Genomic DNA, 22,201 nt, shown 5'->3' with positions numbered 1-22,201 from the left:
TTTTTATTACTTTGTATCTGTATAGTACACATTTGTGTGAAACTGTACAAACTCCTTTTTCTTACTGTTCTTTCTTTCACTCTTTGCTACTTCTCCTTGATTGCCCTCTCCTTGTCTTAGCAAATTTTTGGTGGCAAAAGTTCAGTTCCAGTTCAGCTTAGTTTTTAAAGACTTTTCTTCCTGTTTGTCAGCTCCAGCTCACCATTCCACAAAGCTTTTCTTCCACATAAAACAGAGCAGAACAATACCGATGTCTGGAGGCTAATGGAAGACATGCACTTGCAAAAGCAGCATTTAAACCGCTGAGTTAAAGTCAGAGAGGTTCTTTCAGGGGAAAGTGAGTGGAAGATGGCTATCCATTCTGCATGCCATCCATTCCATATCCAGGAAACACATTACAATGCTCAAAACCTCTGAACAATATGAGCATGATCTGCCTGGGTCAGGCACACTTCTGGACCATCCCCGACTTCGCTGAGGTTGCCTGGGTGCAACTGAAAACACTTTCTGGATCACTGGTGTCAGTGCAGTAAAATTTGTACCTCAGCATTTGTCCAGGGCTACAAACAAACACACATTTCTACCCCCACACTTCATCAGCAATTCAAATAAATTTCAGGACTTACAGTATGAATCAGTAAATACTAATGTTACACATTCCACTTTTTTCCCCCCAGTTTAGAAAAAAACTGAGAAAAAAACACAATTTATGGTTAAAATAATAAATGTAAATGTTTGTAAGACTATTTGAAAAACATTTCTAAAACTTCCAAAAATATTTTAGAGCCATTTAAATGATTACATTTTTTAAAGTATTTTAATTATGCACATTCATCACATGTAGCATGCAGTCTGTTTTGTTTTTTTTTACCACAGTACAGTTTTTACTTTTTACAGTTAAGTTTTTTTAAAGACAGGCAGTGATGGAGGATTTTTCCTGCCTTTTATATCATACAAATCATATACTAAGAGGATATAAAATCCAAACATGCAAATGTTAAAGGCAGATGCTTTACCTACTGTTGAGAGGTATGTAAAGACAGTAATAACACAAACATGTATTCCTAAATGAGAAATGAAATACACATTTGAGTATATGAATGCATACAAGTTTTCATCTTTCCATAAAAGGCTGACTGTATCTACTCAATCAACATATGTCAGCTCAGGCATAGTAGCAGCTTCTAGACTTGCGTCACTGTCTTTGGGCAGCTGGGTTTGGACTTGCATGTGTAGACACAGTTCCTGCCAGCTAGCAGATTACTAAGTACTAAGTAACATGGAAAGGCCAAAATATAACGTTATTTAAATATATAGCTCATTATAAACTCCTGATGTTGAGTAATGTACTCAATAAATTACTTCATGCCCTCAAAATTGTATTGAAATTATAAAAATATAAAACTTCAAGAAATTTCAGGAAAACTGAAATTCCAGGGCTTAAGATATTTGTCTCCCTGGTAAATAAAAAATTCTTAAACACTTAGATGTCATCTGTAATCATCTGTGATCTGTAAGACAGTCGAATATGTTAATATGTATACTGTTAATTTCGACATCTGATTATAATCTACTCGATAAATTCTAAAGGCTGTTTTACATATTCGAAACAATACTAACACATATACTGAAGTAGAAAAATAATCTCTGAATCTGTAATACATACTAGTGTAAACTAGCTGGGTCAGAGTATTCATTCACATATGTACACACATCACACATTACGGATGTACGAAAACAGCAATATAAAGACAAAGGAAAATATATTTCAAATATTAGTGACGTAACCTCTAAATCTGTTATGATGTCACTGAGTTCTGTTTCTGCGCTGATGTAGGAGGTCAATGGAAAATAAAGGCTTGATTCACTTGACTTGCTCTCTTTTGCCTTCATAAATGCCATTTTTCTTTGTGCTTTTTCCTCTTCACGGACTTCCCCATAGTTACAGTGGGATGAAGAAAAAAATTCTACAGCATCAGCAGGCAGAACACTGAGAATAGCAAGAGCCTCTTCGGAAAGCTTGTTCTCATCAGACTGTGCCTGAGCCAAATTGATTTCAGTTTGTTTGCTGGTCTCAGATACAGCTACTTCTGTGAAAACACAAGAAGGAACTAAGTCTTGGGTAGTCCCTTGGTCTTCACTTTGAAGACTGCTGTTATTACTTAAGGGCTTTTCATTGATAGCTTTACATTTAACTTCATTTTTTATTGGCTTTTCCAACCTCTGGGTCTCAGAATTGACTCTTGCTCGACTCTGGTAAGTTTTCCAGTGTTTCTTCAATTTCCTGTTCCTTTCATGAGCACCGTTAGTATTGGTTTTCGATGAATCGATTCCATAAACTTTCAAGTTATATTGCATAGACAAAAATGAACTCAGGTAGCCCTTTCCAGAACCTATATCAATCACCTTGATAATGGAGAAAAAGAAAAAAAAAATAGAAAAAAGAAAAAAAAAGTACCATATTAATGAGCAACAAGACACATTTAAATCAAACGCAAAATATTTCCTTAAAAAACTAAGCATGGATTTGATAATGACTTTATCAGTTATCCCTCTTACTACACTTAAATCTGCTTTCTGGCACACTTTCTGACTTTAAAAACAGAATTAAGTCAAAACTGATTTCCTTTAGGAAACAGACAATGGAATGCTTATGCACTGCACATGTCCTGACGCTTTTGGAAAATACTTTCAGTATGTATTTTGAAATAGAACTTCCTTCTGTTAAAGAAAATAACCATAAATCACCAGCACTACCACCTGCCCTTGCCAAACGGAGTTAAAATACTCAGTTAGGAAGTGTCCATATTAAGTTTAGACACTTAGGAGTCTACTAAACCACGTACACAGAAGAAAATGTCTGCAGTCTCAGTGCTTAACATAATCAATTCAGAGGTGACCTAAAGACATGCCATATTAATACTGCCTCTTACGTCAGAACACCTATTTATACCTTTTTTTGTGTGTGTGAAAATAATCCGTACAAATCAGTATAACAGAAGGATGTTTTTGTAATAAAACAAAGGGCCTGGTATATCCCATGTGCTTTCCATTGCCTGTTCTGGAGGAAGGTGTGAATAGGAATGATAACCAGCTGAAAGTTCAGTTTCTCTCGTAGCAGATAGCATGTGATACTTCAAGTGACATTTCTCTACGGGAAGGAAATCATAACATTCACTTCTGTTCAGATATGAATCAAAAAATATATACTGAACATATACAATGACTTTGTAGATGTCCCTGAAAAAGATTAATTTGAGAATGTTTTTCATGTCTTGTTCTTGGTTTGTTGAACATTTGTAAGGAAGTTGAGACTGACTGCATAAGTGTAAATGCCAGAATATATTGCATGTATCCATCTTAAACACAAGTGCGTATGTTTTAACTAGGTAGGAATACGCAGTTCAGAAATACCCTGACAGAAATGAAAAAAAATTATTCTAAAAATACGAAAGATTTGTACAGCCATGGAATTAGGAAGAAAAGATTAAATAAATGCCATTAAAGACTACAAAAAAAACAGTGGAGAATACATGCCATTAAGTAAAAATTGTCTACTCAGGCTATACACACCTTTCTCCTTTGCCTTCTCCATATAATATTACTGCATGTTTGCTTGTCTAGGTACATGAGAATCCTCAAATTTCTTGAGTGAGGACAAGGTACAGTCATATATTACATTAATCATCAATATTATCTCAGATTATTTAAAATTGAAGGAAAGAAAAGTGCCCAAGGAGCAATTACCAAAGAGTAACTCATGTAACAGATGTTACATGATGCAGAATATGCACATCTCCACTTCTACACGGTATTTTAACTACTTCAGTGAAGTCAGTATTTGAGCAGAGAATTACTGAATACTCCTGACTCATACACATGATCTCTAGTGGCTATAAAGACCAACTGCTGGTTCTTGAAGATTTTTTCAGCTGTTTACAAATGAAAAGAATCACAGAACAGTTTGTGTTGGAATGGACCTTAAAGATCACCCAAGCACCCTGCCATAGGCAGAGAACAGACCAACAGAGCACGTTGCTCAAAGCCTTGTCCAAGCTGATCTTGAACACTTCCTGGCATAAGGCATCTATTCTTAGGAAAAAATAACACATCGTTTAATTAGCACTGGGAAATTAGCTCTGAAACGAGGAAATTTTGACTAAAAATGCGATGATCCTGTGCTCAACAAATAGAGTGGATTAAATTAATCCATGTTTTACCTTCCCTTGATGACATAAGGAAAGACAACCAGTAACCCATAGCAGATCTGCCAAGCATGAACATTTAAAATGAAATTTCCATGACATAATGAACTCCAAAGGTCCTGTCCATAGTGAGCTGGGTACTATGTTTAAACACACCTCCTGGCAGCACACAGTCAAGAACTCCATACGCCTTACAACTTTTCCCAGCACCAAATCACAAATGTAATGGATGGTGAATGCAGAATTATATCATACTTGCAACTTTTGCTGGACATGCTGCAATTTCCAAAGAAAACTTTCACAAATACATTAAAGAATCAAATTAAGTGCAATTAAGTAAAGAAAAATTACTAATGGCTTCTTTTCACACTTTAATCAAGAACTTCTTTCTAAAAAGTTCCACTTGTATGAGGACAACGATGCTTAAGAGTAGCAGTAAACAACTGAATAAAACTTCGATTAATTTGCTTTAATGTTTTAATTCAAATCATTAATCTCAAAGTAATTACAGTAATAATAGAATTTTTGCTTTTATTTTCATTTTTACTATACGTTTAGTATATTGTAAAATACCACAAGAGGACAATATGCTCTACTGCCCATTATACATCATGGTATGGAGGTGAAATGGAGGGCATTTTTCAACCCGTCAGTGATCTGTAATATCTGAAAGAAACACCCTGAGGACACATGCTATTGTAAAACATGTGTTGTGTTTTCATAGCTCTAGCATTTTTAATTAAATGTTATATACATTTTGTTTTGCCGAGTAGGACAGAAAAAAAAATCAATAAAGAAAACACTCTCCTAAAACTTTACAATTCTTATATTGTTTTAAGTTGAAAGGTAACCAAAACAATAGAAGTTGCTTTTTAATAACTGGGAAGGAGGCTTTTCTGTTTTTTTCTTTTTTAACATGTACTGGAAAGCTCTTTTCATATATTAGGGATTTGTAACTTTGAACAAATAAATTCTCTCACAGTATATGACTAAAATGGAAAAAAGTTAATATAAGGCAGTCAGCATTTCATATTCAGAGATATATTGCAACCATATTTTTCATTAAATGCTACGATTTTTTCAAAAAATAAACAGAAAATAATCCTAAGGATACTCCAAGTCATCTGATAAAAGTGCATCATCACAGGCTGAAATTGTAGTGCATTGACAGATACTTAATAATTGTTAGTTTAAGATTTTATTAGTAACCAGCTACATCGAGACTTAGCTGAGGTCATTAAGGTGGCTCTACTTTTTCACTCTCTGATTATGGCTTTTTCTTTCCTCTCACCCACGAATCTCATGGGAAGTATTTAAAATCAAAATGAAAATGGTATATGAAACACCACCAATTCATCTTCTAGCAAATGCAGAGAACATTTAGTATCACATTATTTGCAAACTACACTTTTCTAAAACTTTTTCAGTACATGAAAGTCTTCAACACTTGAACAACTGACACTTGCCTGAAGGAAGAGGTAAGCAAGGCAAAAAAATATGCAAATAGAATGACTAGAATTTACTTCTGTGTATCTATTACTACTGCATTTTCACACTTTATAGAGTGCATACACTTTACGGTTGTACAGGACATCCACATTTGTTACTGTGGCTATCTCCTGATCGAGCTACTGGAGAGATCTCATACCATCTCTGAGTAACTACAGATGCTCACAGATTGCAACTCATCCAGTAATATTTGGCCTTAGCTGCAGTTCTCTGTTTACTTGAGATTCCCAGTTGTAATGAGGAGATTGCCTAGAACTTTGCCCTTTGCAGCTGCTCCTTACAAAACAGACAAGTTAGAGTTCAGAATTTTGATCTTCAGCTTCTAAAGACACTGACCCAAACCTATGAAGTTTGAAGTGGTTCTTCATAAGAACATATCGTTTACATTATCTAAAATAAACTCAGTCTGAGCAAATAACATGTGTCTAACACATACAATGCGAAATATGGTACTGAAAAAAGTCAAGTGTTGTGATGCTTGTGTTTTGCCAAGAGAAGCATTAGTAAACATCTACAAGGTTTTCATGTAAGACTGACTTAGTGAATTACACAATCCTAATGACATTAAGGGTAAGTTACAGTTGCATTTTGGAAGAGAAATCCTGCAATTCTTCATCACCCAAGGATGAACTTGCCATCTGATGCATGTGGTTTCAAAATTCCTTAGATTATCTGCATTTTTCCCTATGTGTTACTCTTGTGCGTCTCACAGGTGAAGATTGAAGTTTTGCCCTTCTACTGAAGTCTACAGTAAATTGCCAGCAACAGAAGGCAGCAACTGCAACAAGGCACTGTCTCTGCCTAGCAAAAAGCAGTGCAATTTTTAGCTGATCCATATACAGAGGATGAAAAGATTTCTTACTTTTTTTTGACTCACAAAATGACCATGGCTCTCTAAAAGGCAGTTCCTTGAGAACAACCCATTTATAAACAAAACTGCCCTTCAGCTTGCCCCTAAAGGCTTTTCATTAGCTATATTTATAGAAAAAATGAGAGCTGTGAGGAAAAATATCAAAATATGGTATTTGAAGAGAACAAAGATAATTAAACAGTAACATACATTAAGAAATGCCTTCTTACCTGCTTTAAACCACAGTACTTTGCTATTTTGTCTACCAGCTCTGACATTGCTTGTACTTCATGCGATTTCTTATTATTCATAAACTCATCAGTTTTGATACCTGTATCAGATTAAGAAAATATATACATATTGACACAATCTATAATAATAAACATTTATAATCCATTAGAATATTTTCCAGTCTAAAAGTATTTCTAAGTATTTTTTATACTTTAATAGCAGTAATCTTTAATTAAACATCCACTGAGCAGTTACAAGACTAAACTGAATTATACATAAAAATAGATACATGAAAAAAATCAACACTTTAAAATATAGCACTTTTAAAGTAGTTTTTTTTTTAAAAAACTATAAGTATCTAAGACCTGACCAGATATTAGACACAAGCTATTACCAAAAAACTACTTTCTTTTATTTTTTAATTTAAAAAGATTAATTTTTATGTGATTTATCATATTGATATTTACATATATGAAATATAAAGGCAAGGACAATTAACAGTCACACGGTGTTGTCTGTTAATTCTCCAGATTTGTTCAAAGTATCAAGTGGGAGATACCTTAAATAAAGGTTATGACAGTGCTGGTAAAATTTAAAGAAAGATGCAGTGTTTTTTCCCTTTACACTATGGATAGGTAACAGAACTGCTATATGTTTTCAAAAGAAAATGACTCAAAATATGTTAATGAGATGAAACCAACCTCTAGCACCAGTTTACGTAGCTACATCTCTTCAACTAAGGACGAGCTCAGAAGCAGCTCCCTTGTGAGAAGCCTTATGAGTTAAATTGATAGCAATTTTTGTAAGTCTAGGTGAGGGTAGAAGAAAGAGGACTGCTACTGGTGAGCATGCTCTTAGAAAACAAAATGGATTAATATATTCCCATTTTCTGCTTTTTGCACAGTATGCCTTCGTCTGTCCAAAATCTGATCATTAGGTAAAATCTATGTTCATTCCTTGATCAGACCATGCTGGGAACAGAGCCAGGAGCATTACTTATTTAAAAGAGAGTGGGGAATTGCACTGAGCTCATGAGAAACCTAATGTTTTCTCTATTTCTTGAAAACCCACAGGATCCTTCAATTTCTCAAACATCTGTTTTTTTAATAACAAACTGCTATGACAATTAAAAATCTAACAACTGACAGAAGAAAATAATAGCCTAAAATATTTTTAACAAAACAAGGCAAAACAAAAAAAACAGAAACAGAAAAGTGTTTTGCTAAAATATTCACTAAAGATTCCCATTTGCTTAAAATGGTGAAGATCTCCATGGCCTCCCAAAAACTCTTAATTTGTAACTATTTCAAATGAAAAAAAAAGAAGAAAAAATAGAAAAAAACAAAACCTTTTTTTTTTATTTTTGAATTTTTGGGGTAAGCTCAATTAAAAAAAAAAAAAAAGAAAAGAAGAAGAAAATGCAGAAAATGAAGAATCAGATATTAAATATTTTTTAAAGAAATAAAAGATTTGTTTGTCTGGTCTCCAAAGCAGCGCCTTCACTCTGGGCCATCATCACATATCACACCTTCCACCCTTTGCTATAATACAAGATCAAATGACTGACATGGTAATACTCTGCAACAGAATTTCAAACAGTACTTAAGCCAAAGTATTTAAAATGCCAGGGGCAAACCCTGAAACAAGACCCAACTTAAAGGAACTGAGGTTCCAGGTGAAAAAAAATAGTGTGCTAACACCTACACAGATATTTATCGCCTTAGTTACTACAGTTTCTAGATTATTTTTAGACCTACATTTTGCAGAATGAAAACTGCCTAGATTTCAACACATGCAAAATTGCACCGCTTGCAGAAGATTACTTTTATTAGTTTTATTTTTGCTGGGTTTTCTGCTAAATGTTGATTGCGATAGCTTTGTGTTTGTCTGTTTTTAAATCATTTTTGCAAACAAGCAAACATATGTCAATCTAATAGGAAAAAACCCCATCTCTTTAAGGTCTGGTTTAGATGCCCAAAACATCCTTCTGTGACCTAAGAAGAAAGCGAGGCTCCAATACTTTACAGAAGTACTCTGGATATTACAGAGTAAAGGGGAGAGCTTAATGTCTAAGTGGTACTGAAATGCTGCTTGTTTACATTGTGAACCCTAGCGTAAGTAGACGCTTTCCAATCGAAAAACTGCTTTAACTCCACAGTGCTATTGGTACCCACATCTTTAGTTCTGACCTAGACCAAGTGAGGAGAGACTGCATTTCATATACGCCTAATGCAGATCTTCCAGATCTTTTATACCCTTGCTACCTGTGGAAATTCAGATATACCAGATTTAAAAGAAATTTTCAGTCCATTCATAATTTACAACACTATCTACACAGAAGTTACAGTACTGCAATTTAATTTTATCAGCCAAGACTGGCAGGGACTGGGATGACCATATGCTAAAAATCATTCAGACAGTCCATGTAATTTAAAGATAGATTTATTAACAATTGCATGACTATTACATAGTGCATAAACACAATGAAAAGGTAGAAAGTACTATTATTTCAATATTTTAGCAAGCCTCTCTCCTTATGTCAAGTATAAAAGAGAAATTGTCCTTACTGGCTTGCTCCTCTTGGGTCAGATCTACTGGATCCTTGCACTCAACACAAGCAACCCAGTGGGGCAATGAGGGCCACAGAGAACTTCATTGGAATGGAAAAAACACTTCACATTCAAACTACACTTAAATTTTGAAACTAACCTTTTCAGGTAATCATTCTAAATAAGAATAGTAATATGTCTGCATCAATATGCTATAGAAGTTAGAGAACTACACACGCAGTTAATTCATCCAAGTAAGTTAATTTAACTGATACTTTGCCAGTTCAACACAAAGGTTTTGAATTATAATACCATTGTTTATGTTCAGAACATTAGAACATTTTATTTTCTCAGTGAAGTACCATTAGAATAACTACACCACAAACCCAGATCCCAGCTACCCAACAAAACAGAACTCCTTCAAGACACAGAACAAAATAATTAGTAATTGTCTTATTCTATGTTTCATTCTGCATGAGGAAAATGAGGAAAGAATCCTTGTATTTTTGCTTGAGAAAGTCAATCCAAGAATGAACTCAAGTACATATATAACAAGGAAGAACTACAGAATTACTGAAAATTAAGCAGAACACAGAGAATGAGAACATAACGAAAATGCTAATAGCTAAAGAGTAAGCAAAAGGAAAGCAGCACACAGCTGTCAAACGAGGAAAAAAGGCTTCAGGCAGAAAAACAGCAGAAGGAAAGAAGTCAGGAACTAAACTTACAGCAAGATCAATGCACAACAAACCATTAAGACTATTTGAGCTGCTTCACTAATTCTGAAGAAATCTAAAACTGGGGAGACAAAAAATAGCAAAATTGGAAAGAGAAGATTGCTGTAGAAAACAGGAGAGATGCCTAATGTATCTAAATTGTTGCTATCACTTAGGATGGAAAACATCAGAGGCATTTTAATTTATTACAGTGACAAAGCGCACTAGAAAGCAAAGGCTACTGGCTTAGAGTCTGTCTCTGAAAAACTAATGAGAAATCTGAAAGATGGTGAGAAACCTATGACTGAAGATTCCATAAAGAACAGATGCAGTGAAAATGACAGCAGTCAAAGCATAAATGTAAGCTCATCATCCAAAACAAACAAAAAATTAGAGGGAAGACTTCCAATGTAAAGATACCACCTTGAGAGTGTTTTCAGCCAATCTCTTCAAAGACAGAAAATGAACCTACTCTAATTTTAGGACACATATTTGGTACTGGTCCAAAAAATACAGAATGAATAAAAGCAGCTTCTTTTGATATATCAGACTCTTACTGGGCCATATTCCGTTAAATGCCCAAGCACATGTCTAACATTAAACAAAAGTTGTGTGCAGCACCTGAAGAGGTATGGCTGCCTGACTTTAGACTGAAACTTGAAAACAAACAAAGAAAACCCCAATACTAGCAGTTATAATTTGTGTTGCTGTGGGAGAAGAAAAACAAAGGGAATTAACAAGATTTTTTATCTGTATATGAAATAATGATGTGCCTGATTGCCTACCTCAACCCCTTTGAAACACGGAGAATCTCAGCAAAAGCCTGAATGCTGTCACCCCTCTGCTGAAATTTAAGCACGAGAAGCCACTTTCTAAAAAATGGCAGTGAAGAAATTATCTAAGAACAAATGAGATCTGAAGTTGAGAAGCATGCAGGAAAGAAATGCATGTAAGAACAAAACAAAACAAAACAAAAAAAAAAAAAAAAACACCACAAAACCACCCTCTGGAACAAAAACTCTGCAGATCCTGTAGCAAGAGAATTAAAAACTGAAATATAAATGTAAATATACCACTTGCTTCTTGGCTGTCTCCTCTCAGCGCTTCAAGTATCTCTTCTAATGGGGTACACACACCAAGGTTAGGCAAAGAATAATGCTTGGCAGCGAGGGCAAATAAGTGTACATTGATAAGTTTCTTGGAGTTTTCACAAAACACGTCAGAAAATGTGTTGTCATCTGTATGGAAAAGAAGAGGTTTCTATTAGAAATGCTTAGCACCCCTGCAGCATCTTCCCATAGAACAAAAAGCAATAAATAACATGGTATGAGACAGAAGTAACAATTTATTTCACATGTGAAAATTTGCCATTATTCTACAGCTATTTTCCTCCCCTTTCAGATTGCAGGTCAAAATTTGCTCTTAGCTGAACTAGTGCAGATGTGGAAAAATATTATTTTAGCACAGCTATTTTAATATAACCAACAAGATAATTCAGTAAACATCATCACGTCTGTTTACAAACATGCTCATTATGCCTTTCTTAGTTATCTCCATTTGAAAATATATATACTACTAGATATTATAAGAATTGAAGCTGTTCAACATAAGAAATGTTTTGACTTATACACATTACATTTACATCACTTCCAAGCTGCATTGTAGCTGGTGAGGTGCTGGAACAGGCTGCTCAGAGAGGCTGTGGATGACCCGTCCTTGGAAGTGTTCAAGGCCAGGCTGGATGGGGCCCTGGGCAGCCTGGTCTAGTATTAAATGGGGAGGCTGGCTGCCCTGCATGTGTCAGGGGTTCCTTCCAACCCAAGTCATTCTATGATTCTATGGTGAATCTGCTGGGAGAATTAAATTAATTTTTATTACCAATCAGGTTTGAGCCAAAGTTAAATTCCAGTGCATATTTTGTTTGACTGAGGATGAAACATTTCAGTCTGGCATTAGTTAGCTCTTCAGAAAATGTTCCCTTTTCAAAAATGCACATCAATTTTTAAGTGAAACATACATTGGTAAGAATCACTTACTAAATCTGAGATTGCTTTGAATTTTCTAATTCCTCTGTATTTTAGCTAAACATATTTGCTGAATTCTCTATAGTTTTGGTAAAAGTAATTTTAGATCTCTAAGCACTTACAAATGTTTTATAATAGATGATAGCTAGCAAGACCTGCAAACAAATTGTAACACTCATTTTAAAAATATTTCCTGGTTTGTCTTTTCTCCCATGGGTAGATAATGAGCAAGTGCATACCTAGCACAGCAACCTTCCAGAATCTGGCCTGCCCACCTGTACAAAGCATAGATCTGTTTTATTCACCCCCTTTCTAATACTCTTAATTTTCATACATGAGTAGTGATCTCATATAAATTTCAGTCTATGGAAAACAGTCACAAAAATGTCAACACATTTATTTTTACAGTATAACAATACCAAGGCAAGAGTTAGTAAAAAAACATATAGAACTAAGAAAGCATAAATACTAAGCTGTAACCAGAATTACATTCAGTGCCTGCATGGCACTTGCAGTAATTCTCTGTGAAACAAAATCAGAACGGAAAGCCATTTTTCACTCTAAATGACTGCTTCTTGTTTGAATTTCAGAACATTTGCTAATCTTTAGTTGATTAACCTTCAAGAAAGATAAAAGTGAAATACAGGGGTGCTCCAAAAGTAACACCTCTTGTTTTATTATATTGACCCTCAGCTGTACATATTGTACAGCTTATTGGTGTATAATATGTTGGAGATTTGCATCTTTAAATGCAACATAATTATATGAACAAACTTAGCACAGGATCTATAGAATATTCTGAATTAGAAGGGATTCACAAGGATGACCAAGTCCAGCTCCTGGCCCCACAGAATGTCACCTAAAATCAAACCACATTTTTGAAAGCACTGTCCAAATGTCTCTTGATCTCTGGCAGCTTGGGGCTGCGACCACTGCCTGGGTGGGAGGTGGAGCCTGTTCCAGTGCCCGCTCACCCTTTGGTGAAGAACCTTTTCCCAATCCCCAACATGACTATCCTCATTTCCTCAGGCCCTGTCACTGTCACAGAGCATGTCAGCGCCATGCCTTCACTCCCCTCATGAGGAGCTGAAGGCTGCCATGAAGCCTCTGCTCAACTCCTCTGCTCTGGGCTTAACAAAACAGATGACTTCAGCCACTCGTTATGTGTCTTGCCTTCCAGACTCTTCCTCATTTTTACAGCCCTCCTTTAGAGGCTCTGCAATAGTTTTACGCCCTTCTTATATCGTGGTACCCAAAGCTGCCTACAGCACTGGAGGTGAGGTCACACCAGCACAGGGCAGACTGGGACAATCCCTCTACTTGCCCTACTGGGTTCAGTTGGCCCTTCTGGCTGCAAGGGCATGCTAACAATTCATTCAACCTGCCATCAATCAGTACCCTCAAATCCCTTTTGTCAGGGCTGCTCTCCAGGCTCTTGTCCCCAAGTCTGTACTTATACGTGGGGTTACTCTGTCCTGATTTCAGAATCTAGCACTTGCTCTTGTTAAATTTTATGCGGTTAGTGATTGTCCAGCCCTCCAATTTTGTCAAGATCTCTCTGCAAGGCCTCTCTTATCAATGGAGTCAAAAACTCCTCATTATTTAGTGCCATCTGTGAACTTACTCGGTATACTGTTAAATCCTACATACAGATCATTAAACAGAACTGGCCCTAAAATGGATCCCCTGCTAGTGACTGGTCACCAGCCTCATGTAATCCCATTTACTACAAGCCTTTGCACAAGGGTTAGCCAAAACCTAGCTACAGCAGAAAAATAGAAGCAACCATACATATACCCATCTTACACCACCCTACCCTGATGACATTATGGGAAAACATTAAACCTATACAAGGAAGACATTCACCCTAATTTTTCAAGCTACCTTTCAAATAGCTCACAAAGATCAACAGCACAAGCAAATATTCTGCAGGTAACAAATATCAAGGGAAATGACACCATCCTATGCCAAAAAGTAAGACACATCTCCGCAGACCATCTCCACACTAAAGGCAATTGTTGGACTACTTACTATTCACAAATATTAAAAATTGTAGTTTTCTCAAACTGTTTCTACTTTGGTTGCTCTCAAGATGAAATCTAATATGTCTTTTTAACCAGACAGTCCAAATACTTGCAAATAGATCTTTGGAGGAAAGAAATATATGCCAAAAAAATGGAACTGTAGTACAAATGGTAATTTACAGTAAAATATGAGAATAATTAGGCAGAGATTTTCTGTGCCTGTGTCCAATTTGCAGAAATCACATGATAAACAAGATACAATATGGCAAATGTTAGCTTTTAAATGTATAAAATATATAAAATGATTTTCTATATCTAAAAACTGATCTGAAAAAAATCTGTATAGTACCACTGGAAACCAGGAATTCTAACCTTTATGTCATCATTACAATGAAATATCTAATGAGTGTCTGAAAATATTCTTTAAAACTAAGCTGAAGAACATGTAATCTTCCTCTTGCACACAATACCATACAACAGAACTGTAATTTGTTGCTTATCTATCTCTAAGAGAAAATTACAGCTTAGCATGTGTACTCATCAAAATCCCTACAGTAAAATAAAATATTGTGCACAATAACAGTTTTGTGTCACTCTATAGTAATGTCACTTTTTAATTTGCAGAACCATGTGAATTTGAACTGACGACCTCCCATTTCCAAATAAATTCTGTCAAGTGTAGCCTGTGTTCCCCTTTAATTTCACTTGGGATTCTGGAAAACTTCCATAGTAGTGTTTGGAATGTGAACGTATAAATGCACAAACTCTTAGAGAGCAAAGGTTTTACCAGATGAAATCAGAATGCCATTTTACGCACACTGTGCGTAAGGTATTTGGGGTACATGACTCCAGTGTCATTTGGACATATGGAACAAATCTCTTCTTATAGCTACACCTCCTCATAAGAAGAAGGTCACTCTGTGAATGACAGCATGTTAGGAGAGCATTTAGTACTCATTTCAAACTATATGCATATAACTAATGTTTAAATATCTGATAATTTTAAAATAAGAAACACAGCCTCAGCAGGAAGGCGACACACTCTCCTAAAACACGTGCTTCGTTTTAGCCATAAGTTGTGTCCTTTGATCCAGTAATTCCTGTATTAGATTCCATAGCACACACTTTGAATATAGCTCAGAAAATGATTTTCCAATTTTAAATTCTACAGTGCAATATTCTACCTTCCTGCCTCTCTACTTAACAGGCCACCACCTCAGTGTCTGAATCATGTCATGGGCTATCCCATACATACAGTTAGGATTAAGGTAATTTTCCTTTACAGTTTTCTTTTTGATGACTTCATCCAAATATCCGTTTTATTCTAGACTCAATTACACTCTATTTTATGTTCCCACTATTGCTTAAAATCAGCTCTGACTCTGACATTACCTCTGAAATATACTTGACTTAAAGGTTTTGCTCACCACTTCCCAACACTTTTGCTTGCTGACTGGTTCTTTGTCTTGTTTCCATCTGGCTCCCAAAGTCAATTCATAACCCAGTGTCTTTTTCATACATAAATTAGCTCTGTTTTTTGTGTTGGTTGTTTTTTTTTTTTTTTTAAAGGAGTCTTACAGTTAGTATTTTGAAGGTCTTCAGATCCAAGAGACAAATGTTACAAGTGATGTCGCAATTCGCATCTCTTCAATCACTTTCCAAATTCAAATTATTATCTGTTTGCCGTTTATGCCAAAATATACTCAGCTCCACATGCTGTTTTTTTTTTTTGTGGACCCTTACATTACACTCCACATGTTCTTCTGCCTCATGTGTCATTTCGCGTGCCATATTCCAGAACTAATGCTACATGAGAGCCATCTACGCTTAACAAGCTTTGGCATGATGCAGTTTTTTCCTCCTGCATTCTTTGTCAAAGATATTACCTTCGTTTTGAAGCTGATCTCTTTGCCAGGACTCAGGTCCTCAAAATAACAAACCTTTCAGATGCTTTATCTTCATTTCTCTACTCTGCCTGAGAGCATATTATCGGTACAATTCCTTTTTACATGGAGAGCAGTAAATTCACTCATAGAATTTCATAGCTGGCCTCCTCTTGAGTTACTTGAAAATTACTAAAAATATGAAGTGCTTCTTAAATAGCTCTTGTCAGAAATAAAACTGCTTTCTGTCTTCCTTTGCCAGGCACTCATTATAACAGACATATAGGAAAGCCACGCTTAAGTCTTTTCCAGCTGTCCTCCACATTTCCACAGTTTCAACATTTGGAGGACTTTAACAGTTACATCTTTCCACTCGCATGAATTTATTTTATACGTACATATATTTTGTTCATTTTGCTCCAGTTATTCAGAAATTAGTCCGAGGAAAGGCGTCTGCCAGCTGGGAACTTCATGCCATTTCTCACTCAAAAGGAACGGGGGGGAAGTTTGAAATGAGACCACGACACCACCTAACATTATGAGCGCCTCTCTGGGTGCAATTCCTCGCACCGAGGCGGTGCTATCCAGGTTGCAAAGACGTCGCAGTGAGTGAGGCGAGTACTGCTGGTCCGCATACACGGAGGAGCACAAAGGGCTCCGGAAGGGCAAAGCAGCGGCAAAGCAGTGCGGAAACGGCTGCAAAAAAAGCAGCTGGTACAGGCGGAGGAATAAAGAGCAGCTCTGCAGAGTGGGGTGAGATTCTCCTTTTATTAAAGCAAAGGGAAACGACTGCAATCTGACTTTGCCACAGAAAGGAGAAGGCAAATTAAGTCTGAACGGCGAGGACAGAACCTCACAGTGCCTACACCGCCCGAGATACCATAGCGGGAGGCAGGAAGCGCGCAGGCAGCTCCTGGTCCCTGCCCGCGCCCCACCGCTACGCCCCGCCGCGACTCACCCCACCGCACGGCCGCGGCGCCGGAGGCCTCCGGCAGGGGGCGCCGCAGCGCCTGCAGCACAACCTCGGGGCGCGCCGCCACCAGCTGCTCCCACAGCCCGCGCGCGTAGAACTCCGTCGTGTGGGCGCGGCACAGCGGCAACGCGCGCGCCAGGAACCGCGCCAGGCGCCGCAGCCCCTCCTCCGCCTCCGCCGCCGGCAGCTGGGCCGGCAGAGCGCCCCGCGCCCGCCGCATGGCCCCTCGCGACTACCGCCCGCCCTCGCGGTGCCGCCGCCGGATGGGCAGGCGGGCGAGTCGAGCGCCGAGCGCCGAGCGGAGGCGGCGCGCCGTGGTGACGTAGCAGCTCTGCGACGCTGAGGCAGCGATGGCGGCGGCGCGGCGTGCGGGGTCCGAGCATGGGGCTTTGGAGAGCGCTGGCGGCGCGGCCCGACGCCCGCAGCGGAAGCGGTTGTGGAGGCCCACGGCAATGCACGGCCTTCTGGGGAGCGTCCAGCAGGGTGAGCCTGGCTGCGGGCACGCGGCTGTCAGGAGAACACTGACGCTAATCACGCTGCCGGCTTGTGGTCACGCAGCTGAGTGGCTTCCCTGTGGCATTGCAGCCGTGCAGACTCCGTAAGCCTGCTGCATTGCTTGTATCAGCGGCATAACGTGTGCTGTGTTCCATAAAGTAGCGTGTTTGCAGTGATGGTGAAGTTCAGGCAGTAATTCTCAGTACATTTGTACAAGCTGCAGTAGGGATTGGGTTTCTATCAGGGTTTTTTTGTTGTTGTTTTTTTTTTTTTTTTTTTTTCTCCTGAGTCTGTAAAAGGTCCTGATGAAAATGATCCTAATTAGTGTGGAGGAATGTAAATGGGAAGTGGTCCTGGCAACAGCTACATGGTTTGCTGGTGCTCCAATAAGCAGCATTTGACTCCCTTTTTCCTTGTGCTTACAGGACGAGGATTTGCATTTCGGAGAAAACAGAAGATTGAAAGGAAATACAGGAAATTATTGAAGAAGGAGCAGAAGATCTGTTCACCACGGGCTGATCAATTCACAGATACTTACCCAGAGCATCTGAAGCATCTTTACCTAGCGGAGGAGGAGAGGCTGAAGAAACAGCACAAGTCTCCAAATGATTCAGTTCTATCAGAAGAAAAGCTTAATAAAGCAGTAGAGTAAGTCACGGAAACACTTATTTAAAAATAATGATTTTTTATGCTTACAGAGGTATTTTAGATCTTACACTTTACATGGACTCCAGTATGATGATTTGCTTAAAAAAAAGCACGTTAGCCTTCAGTGTTTTTCTGAACTGTTAGAAAATGTAAGAATACAGCTTTGTTGTGTTTACATCAGAATCAGCTTTTCGGGGTTTGATTCCAGAGCATCGGCCAATTTTTATACTATTGATAGAATCTTAGACTTGGAAGGGACCTTTAAACATCATCCAGTCCAACTCCCCTGCACTGAACAGGGATGTGTACAGGTAGATCTGGTTGTTCAGAGCCTGGGCCAGGCTGACCTTGATTGTCTCCAGGGATGGGACATCCACCACCTCTCTGGGCACCCTATTCTAGTACATCACCACCCTAATTGTAAAAAACTTATTTCTTGTGTCCAATCTAAATGACACCTTTTTGTTCCCATTACAGGGAGTAATGTAGATCTCTGAATTCCAAGCCCTATGTGCATTTAAATTTTTGGAAGAAGAACATGCAAGAGAGTACAGAGAGAGGCAATCAGATCCAAGCCCTGCAGTAGGAGGAAAGTAGAGTTGTGTGTGGAATGGGCAGTTAATTCACAGAGATGACTGATGCAAAACTTAGGCTATTTTTCAAACCAGATTTTTCTTTTTTTAACTTTACCAAGAGTCATCGTGATTATAAACAAAATTTGTAATTTGATATGAATCTGGCTGCTAATGTGCGAGGTGCAGTGACACTATTAGGTAGACTTCAGTGCTCTATGGGGATGTAAAATAGGGCACTGATTAGGTAATTCTGTTAAAATATTAGCGAACATTGCCTTTTAAGTAGTTTTGCAGTTCTGAGATGGGGTGTCATTACTTAATATTGCCACAAGATGGAGATCAGAGTATAACAGATTTTTATTTTTTTTTCCTTCGGATGGGTTGTATTCCATAAAACTGTGAGCAAATCTGTTCACTTACCTTTTTGATTTTCTACCTGAGATTTCTGAGATGATGATGGTGAATTCTAGAAGTCTTTTATTATGAACAGTAGACTAAACAAAAACTCATTCTGTGAACAGCTGTTAAATATCTAGCAAAGCTTATGTTTTTCAAGTGTGAAATATGTGATACCACACTGTTTACATAAAGGACTTACCGTGAATCAGAAAAAATAATACTAAGCAGAGAATTCTGTATATCTATTATAATAATATGACAATAAATGCCAGACAAATGGCACTGTGGGAGTGTTTTTGTAGAGTTTTCTTTTGTGAGGGATAACATCTTTTTGAATTCAAGAAGGAATATGAATTCAGCTCCTAATTTCAGAATGTTAAGGGCATAGTATACTGTTATGCCATCTTCTTCAATAAGAGTTTTAGAAAGGCATTGTTGCTGCTAATCTTTTTCACTTTGCCATGTCAGCGTGAACTCTGATGAGCAATTTGCTGACATTTGCTTGTCCTCATATTCTGCAGTTGTGTGCATGTGTTGGATCTAGAAAGAGATAACACAGCTCAAAGTTAATGCAGTGGTCAAGCTTTTCAAGCTCAGAAGACTTTGTATGATGGAGAGAAACATCCTCTTTTAGGCAATGCTTAGCCTTCATATATGCTATTCACTTAAGATCCAGCAGATAAGACATGTGCATTACTAAAAGTTCCATGCAGACCAGTCTTTAGTTCACTTGGAATGAAGAAATCTAGTTTGCTGTGTTGCTAGATGCTCATTACAGTACATGATACCAAATAGCATTACATGTAAGAGTAGTGCAATTAGGTATTCGTACAATACGAAAAGATGAGCTTTGCTCTTCTCTCATGTAATCTATAAATCTATATTTCTAATTAACTTCACCCCATACGCAAAAAACAGTGCAAGACTGATTCTGCAGTAGCCGTGGTATATGTGATGATGGGCTATCTGCAAACAGGCATATTTGAATTTTGTGTATTTTTTCTTACAGACCAGTCACAACTGAAGGAAAGTTTAAGAAAAAAACATCCAATCAGAAGGCAAAAGAAGAGTATGAAAAAATACAGGCTGAGCGTGCTAAGAAGAGAGAGGTAAATGTTAAACAGAGATCATTTTGAATCTTAGGCATAGAGTAGTTTAATACTATTTCCATCTGGATTCAAATAGGACCATGGGACAGGAGCACAGATATTGGTGATGTTCAGTCTTTTTCAGTTTGCCATTGATGTGCAGGCATTCAGGTCTTTGGAATTATGACTCTTGGTTCTAAGTTTTGCACTTGCTGTTAGAGGGATTTTTTATTTCATCAAGAAGTATTCAGACGTTCATTTATTTAGGGGTGTTACTTTTAGTTGATTTTACATTCCAACATTAAAGAACATTCTTACTAACTTTTGTACATCATAGAAGCTATTTATACCATGGAAAACAAAAATATAATTGCTGAACTTATGATATATTTGGACATTCTGCAGACATGTCAGCCTTTGGGGTCATCATGGCATTGAATTTCAATTAATAAACTTGAGAAGAAGTCTGATTTGTGATGGCTTACATAGGACAGGATACAAGAGAAGGAAGCTAGTTAGCTTGACCAAACTGCTTACTAAAATTATGCTAGAAAAGAGGATGCAAGCTCTTTGATTTTAAAAAAAAAAAAAAAAGCAAGCACACAACCCCCACCTCACCCAACATATCGTAACTATCCACACAGAGCAAGTGCCTCCATTAGTGTTCTGGTTATATGTGTGAAGCATTCTTGACAAGTAATGCGTGTACAGTCGAAAACTGATTTGCATCTTTTTCTTATCTTAGTAAAGGCAGAAATCTGTTTTCCTTTGAAGAGGACTGGTCACTATAATTTCAGTCCTGATTAAGCATCACAACATCATGTGCTTGTGATGCTATGTTAGTATTGCAAACAGAACACCTAAATGTTTCCCATATCATATCTGCCAGTCTCGTGCAAATACATCCAGTATCCTAGCACATCTGGGTTGGTATGGCATTTTCATGGGGTTGCTGAATCAAGCTCTTTCAGTCTTGCACTGAAAAAGAGAAGGTAGAAAACTTTGGGCACTTGAGTCATTTAAGAAAAAAAGGAGCACATTTGGCAGAAAGGATGTAGTACATTTTTGGGACCAAACCTTCCTTTGTGGGATATTCTACTAAGAAAACTTGGCTTTTCTCTTGAAGCTTTAAACAATATATATTTTGATTGCATTACGTTCTGAAACAGTCCTAATTAAGCTTTTAAAGTCAGTGGCCTACTGTCAGTACAGTACCTGATGACTAGTGCTCGTATAAAAGAGAATATATTGCTTATAGATTTTTTTTCACGATCGTATCTATTTTGTTTTAGGAAGCAGAAAAAAGAAAACAACAAAGAGAAGCAGCTCAGAGGTTGTACAAGCAAAAAAAAATGGAAGCTTATAAAATACTGAGTAGGAAGACCAAGAAAGGACAGCCAAATCTAAATGCACAAATGGAGTTTCTTCTTCAGAAAATACAACAAAAGACATAAATCTCTGCATAAACCTCCATTACAGGTTTTGAGTTACATGTGGACATTTTATTAAATGACTTTTAATAAATAATCTCTTTTTGCTTCTTCATGACTTTTTGCCACAGGCACAATTTATCTCAGTCCAATTGTGGAAGATATTCGCCCTGAATATCTTAGGAATATTCTGTTCCTGAGAGTCAATGAGGCCCGGTACTTTGAAAATAAATGGCCCATGTTAATAAAATTCTATTTGTGTAATGTCCTGAATTCCAAATCATTAGATCTTGGAACTGTCTGAACACGAATTTATGTTTGTTTTATAGCTCCTAACTCTTCCTGCTGCTGTAACTACTACAGTCATGCTTACTGGAGAGGAGCAAAATGAGTGGAGTAAAATGCGACATGGTTGATAATCTCATGAACTGCCAAGGAGAGGAGTATTCTCTGGGATAGGATTTGGCACATGAAAACAACAAAAAATGTACTTGGTTGGCTATTATTCCCCTTAAAACTTTACAAAAGTTAAAAAATGTTTTAAAATTTAAGATATGGTATGTTTCAATCATCTTCATCACAAAATATGTATCATTGTAAAC

General features: G+C 37.4%; 2 protein-coding genes across 2 annotated transcripts in view; one reads left to right on the top strand and one right to left on the bottom strand.

Annotated features, from left to right (window-relative positions):
* METTL25 (methyltransferase like 25) overlaps nucleotides 1-17,184 on the bottom strand; it is a 55,339-nt gene extending 38,155 nt beyond the window's left edge. The window contains exons 1-4 of the mRNA XM_042890254.1: nucleotides 16,950-17,184; nucleotides 11,134-11,298; nucleotides 6,795-6,895; nucleotides 1,789-2,406 (exon numbers count right to left, since the gene is read on the bottom strand). Coding sequence (XP_042746188.1) covers nucleotides 1,789-2,406; nucleotides 6,795-6,895; nucleotides 11,134-11,298; nucleotides 16,950-17,184 — 1,119 coding nt within the window. The remainder of the gene's footprint in view (nucleotides 1-1,788; nucleotides 2,407-6,794; nucleotides 6,896-11,133; nucleotides 11,299-16,949) is intronic.
* A 130-nt stretch (nucleotides 17,185-17,314) lies between these two features.
* CCDC59 (coiled-coil domain containing 59) lies at nucleotides 17,315-21,849 on the top strand. The gene is made up of 4 exons (XM_042889992.1): nucleotides 17,315-17,447; nucleotides 17,885-18,107; nucleotides 20,091-20,190; nucleotides 21,462-21,849. The coding sequence occupies exons 1-4, from the start codon at nucleotides 17,315-17,317 to the stop codon at nucleotides 21,621-21,623; spliced, it is 618 nt and encodes a 205-aa protein (XP_042745926.1). The 3' UTR covers nucleotides 21,624-21,849.
* The last annotated feature ends 352 nt before the right edge of the window (nucleotides 21,850-22,201 follow it).

The sequence above is a fragment of the Lagopus leucura genome, unplaced genomic scaffold, assembly GCF_019238085.1.
Source record: "Lagopus leucura isolate 7727_CA_CO unplaced genomic scaffold, USGS_WTPT01 Super-Scaffold_100159, whole genome shotgun sequence".
NCBI lineage: Eukaryota > Metazoa > Chordata > Aves > Galliformes > Phasianidae > Lagopus > Lagopus leucura.
The sequence above is the reverse complement of the archived record's forward strand: the minus strand, read 5'-3'. Positions and strand labels throughout refer to the sequence as shown.

Excerpts from the sequence above, each read along its gene's own strand:
- CCDC59 (XM_042889992.1), top strand. The coding sequence starts at position 17,315 with ATGGCGGCGGCGCGGCGTGCGGGGTCCGAGCATGGGGCTTTGGAGAGC. Across the intron at positions 17,448-17,884 it reads TCTGGGGAGCGTCCAGCAGG|GACGAGGATTTGCATTTCGG; the intron begins GTGAGCCTGGCT and ends TTGTGCTTACAG. Across the intron at positions 18,108-20,090 it reads AAGCTTAATAAAGCAGTAGA|ACCAGTCACAACTGAAGGAA; the intron begins GTAAGTCACGGA and ends TTTTTCTTACAG.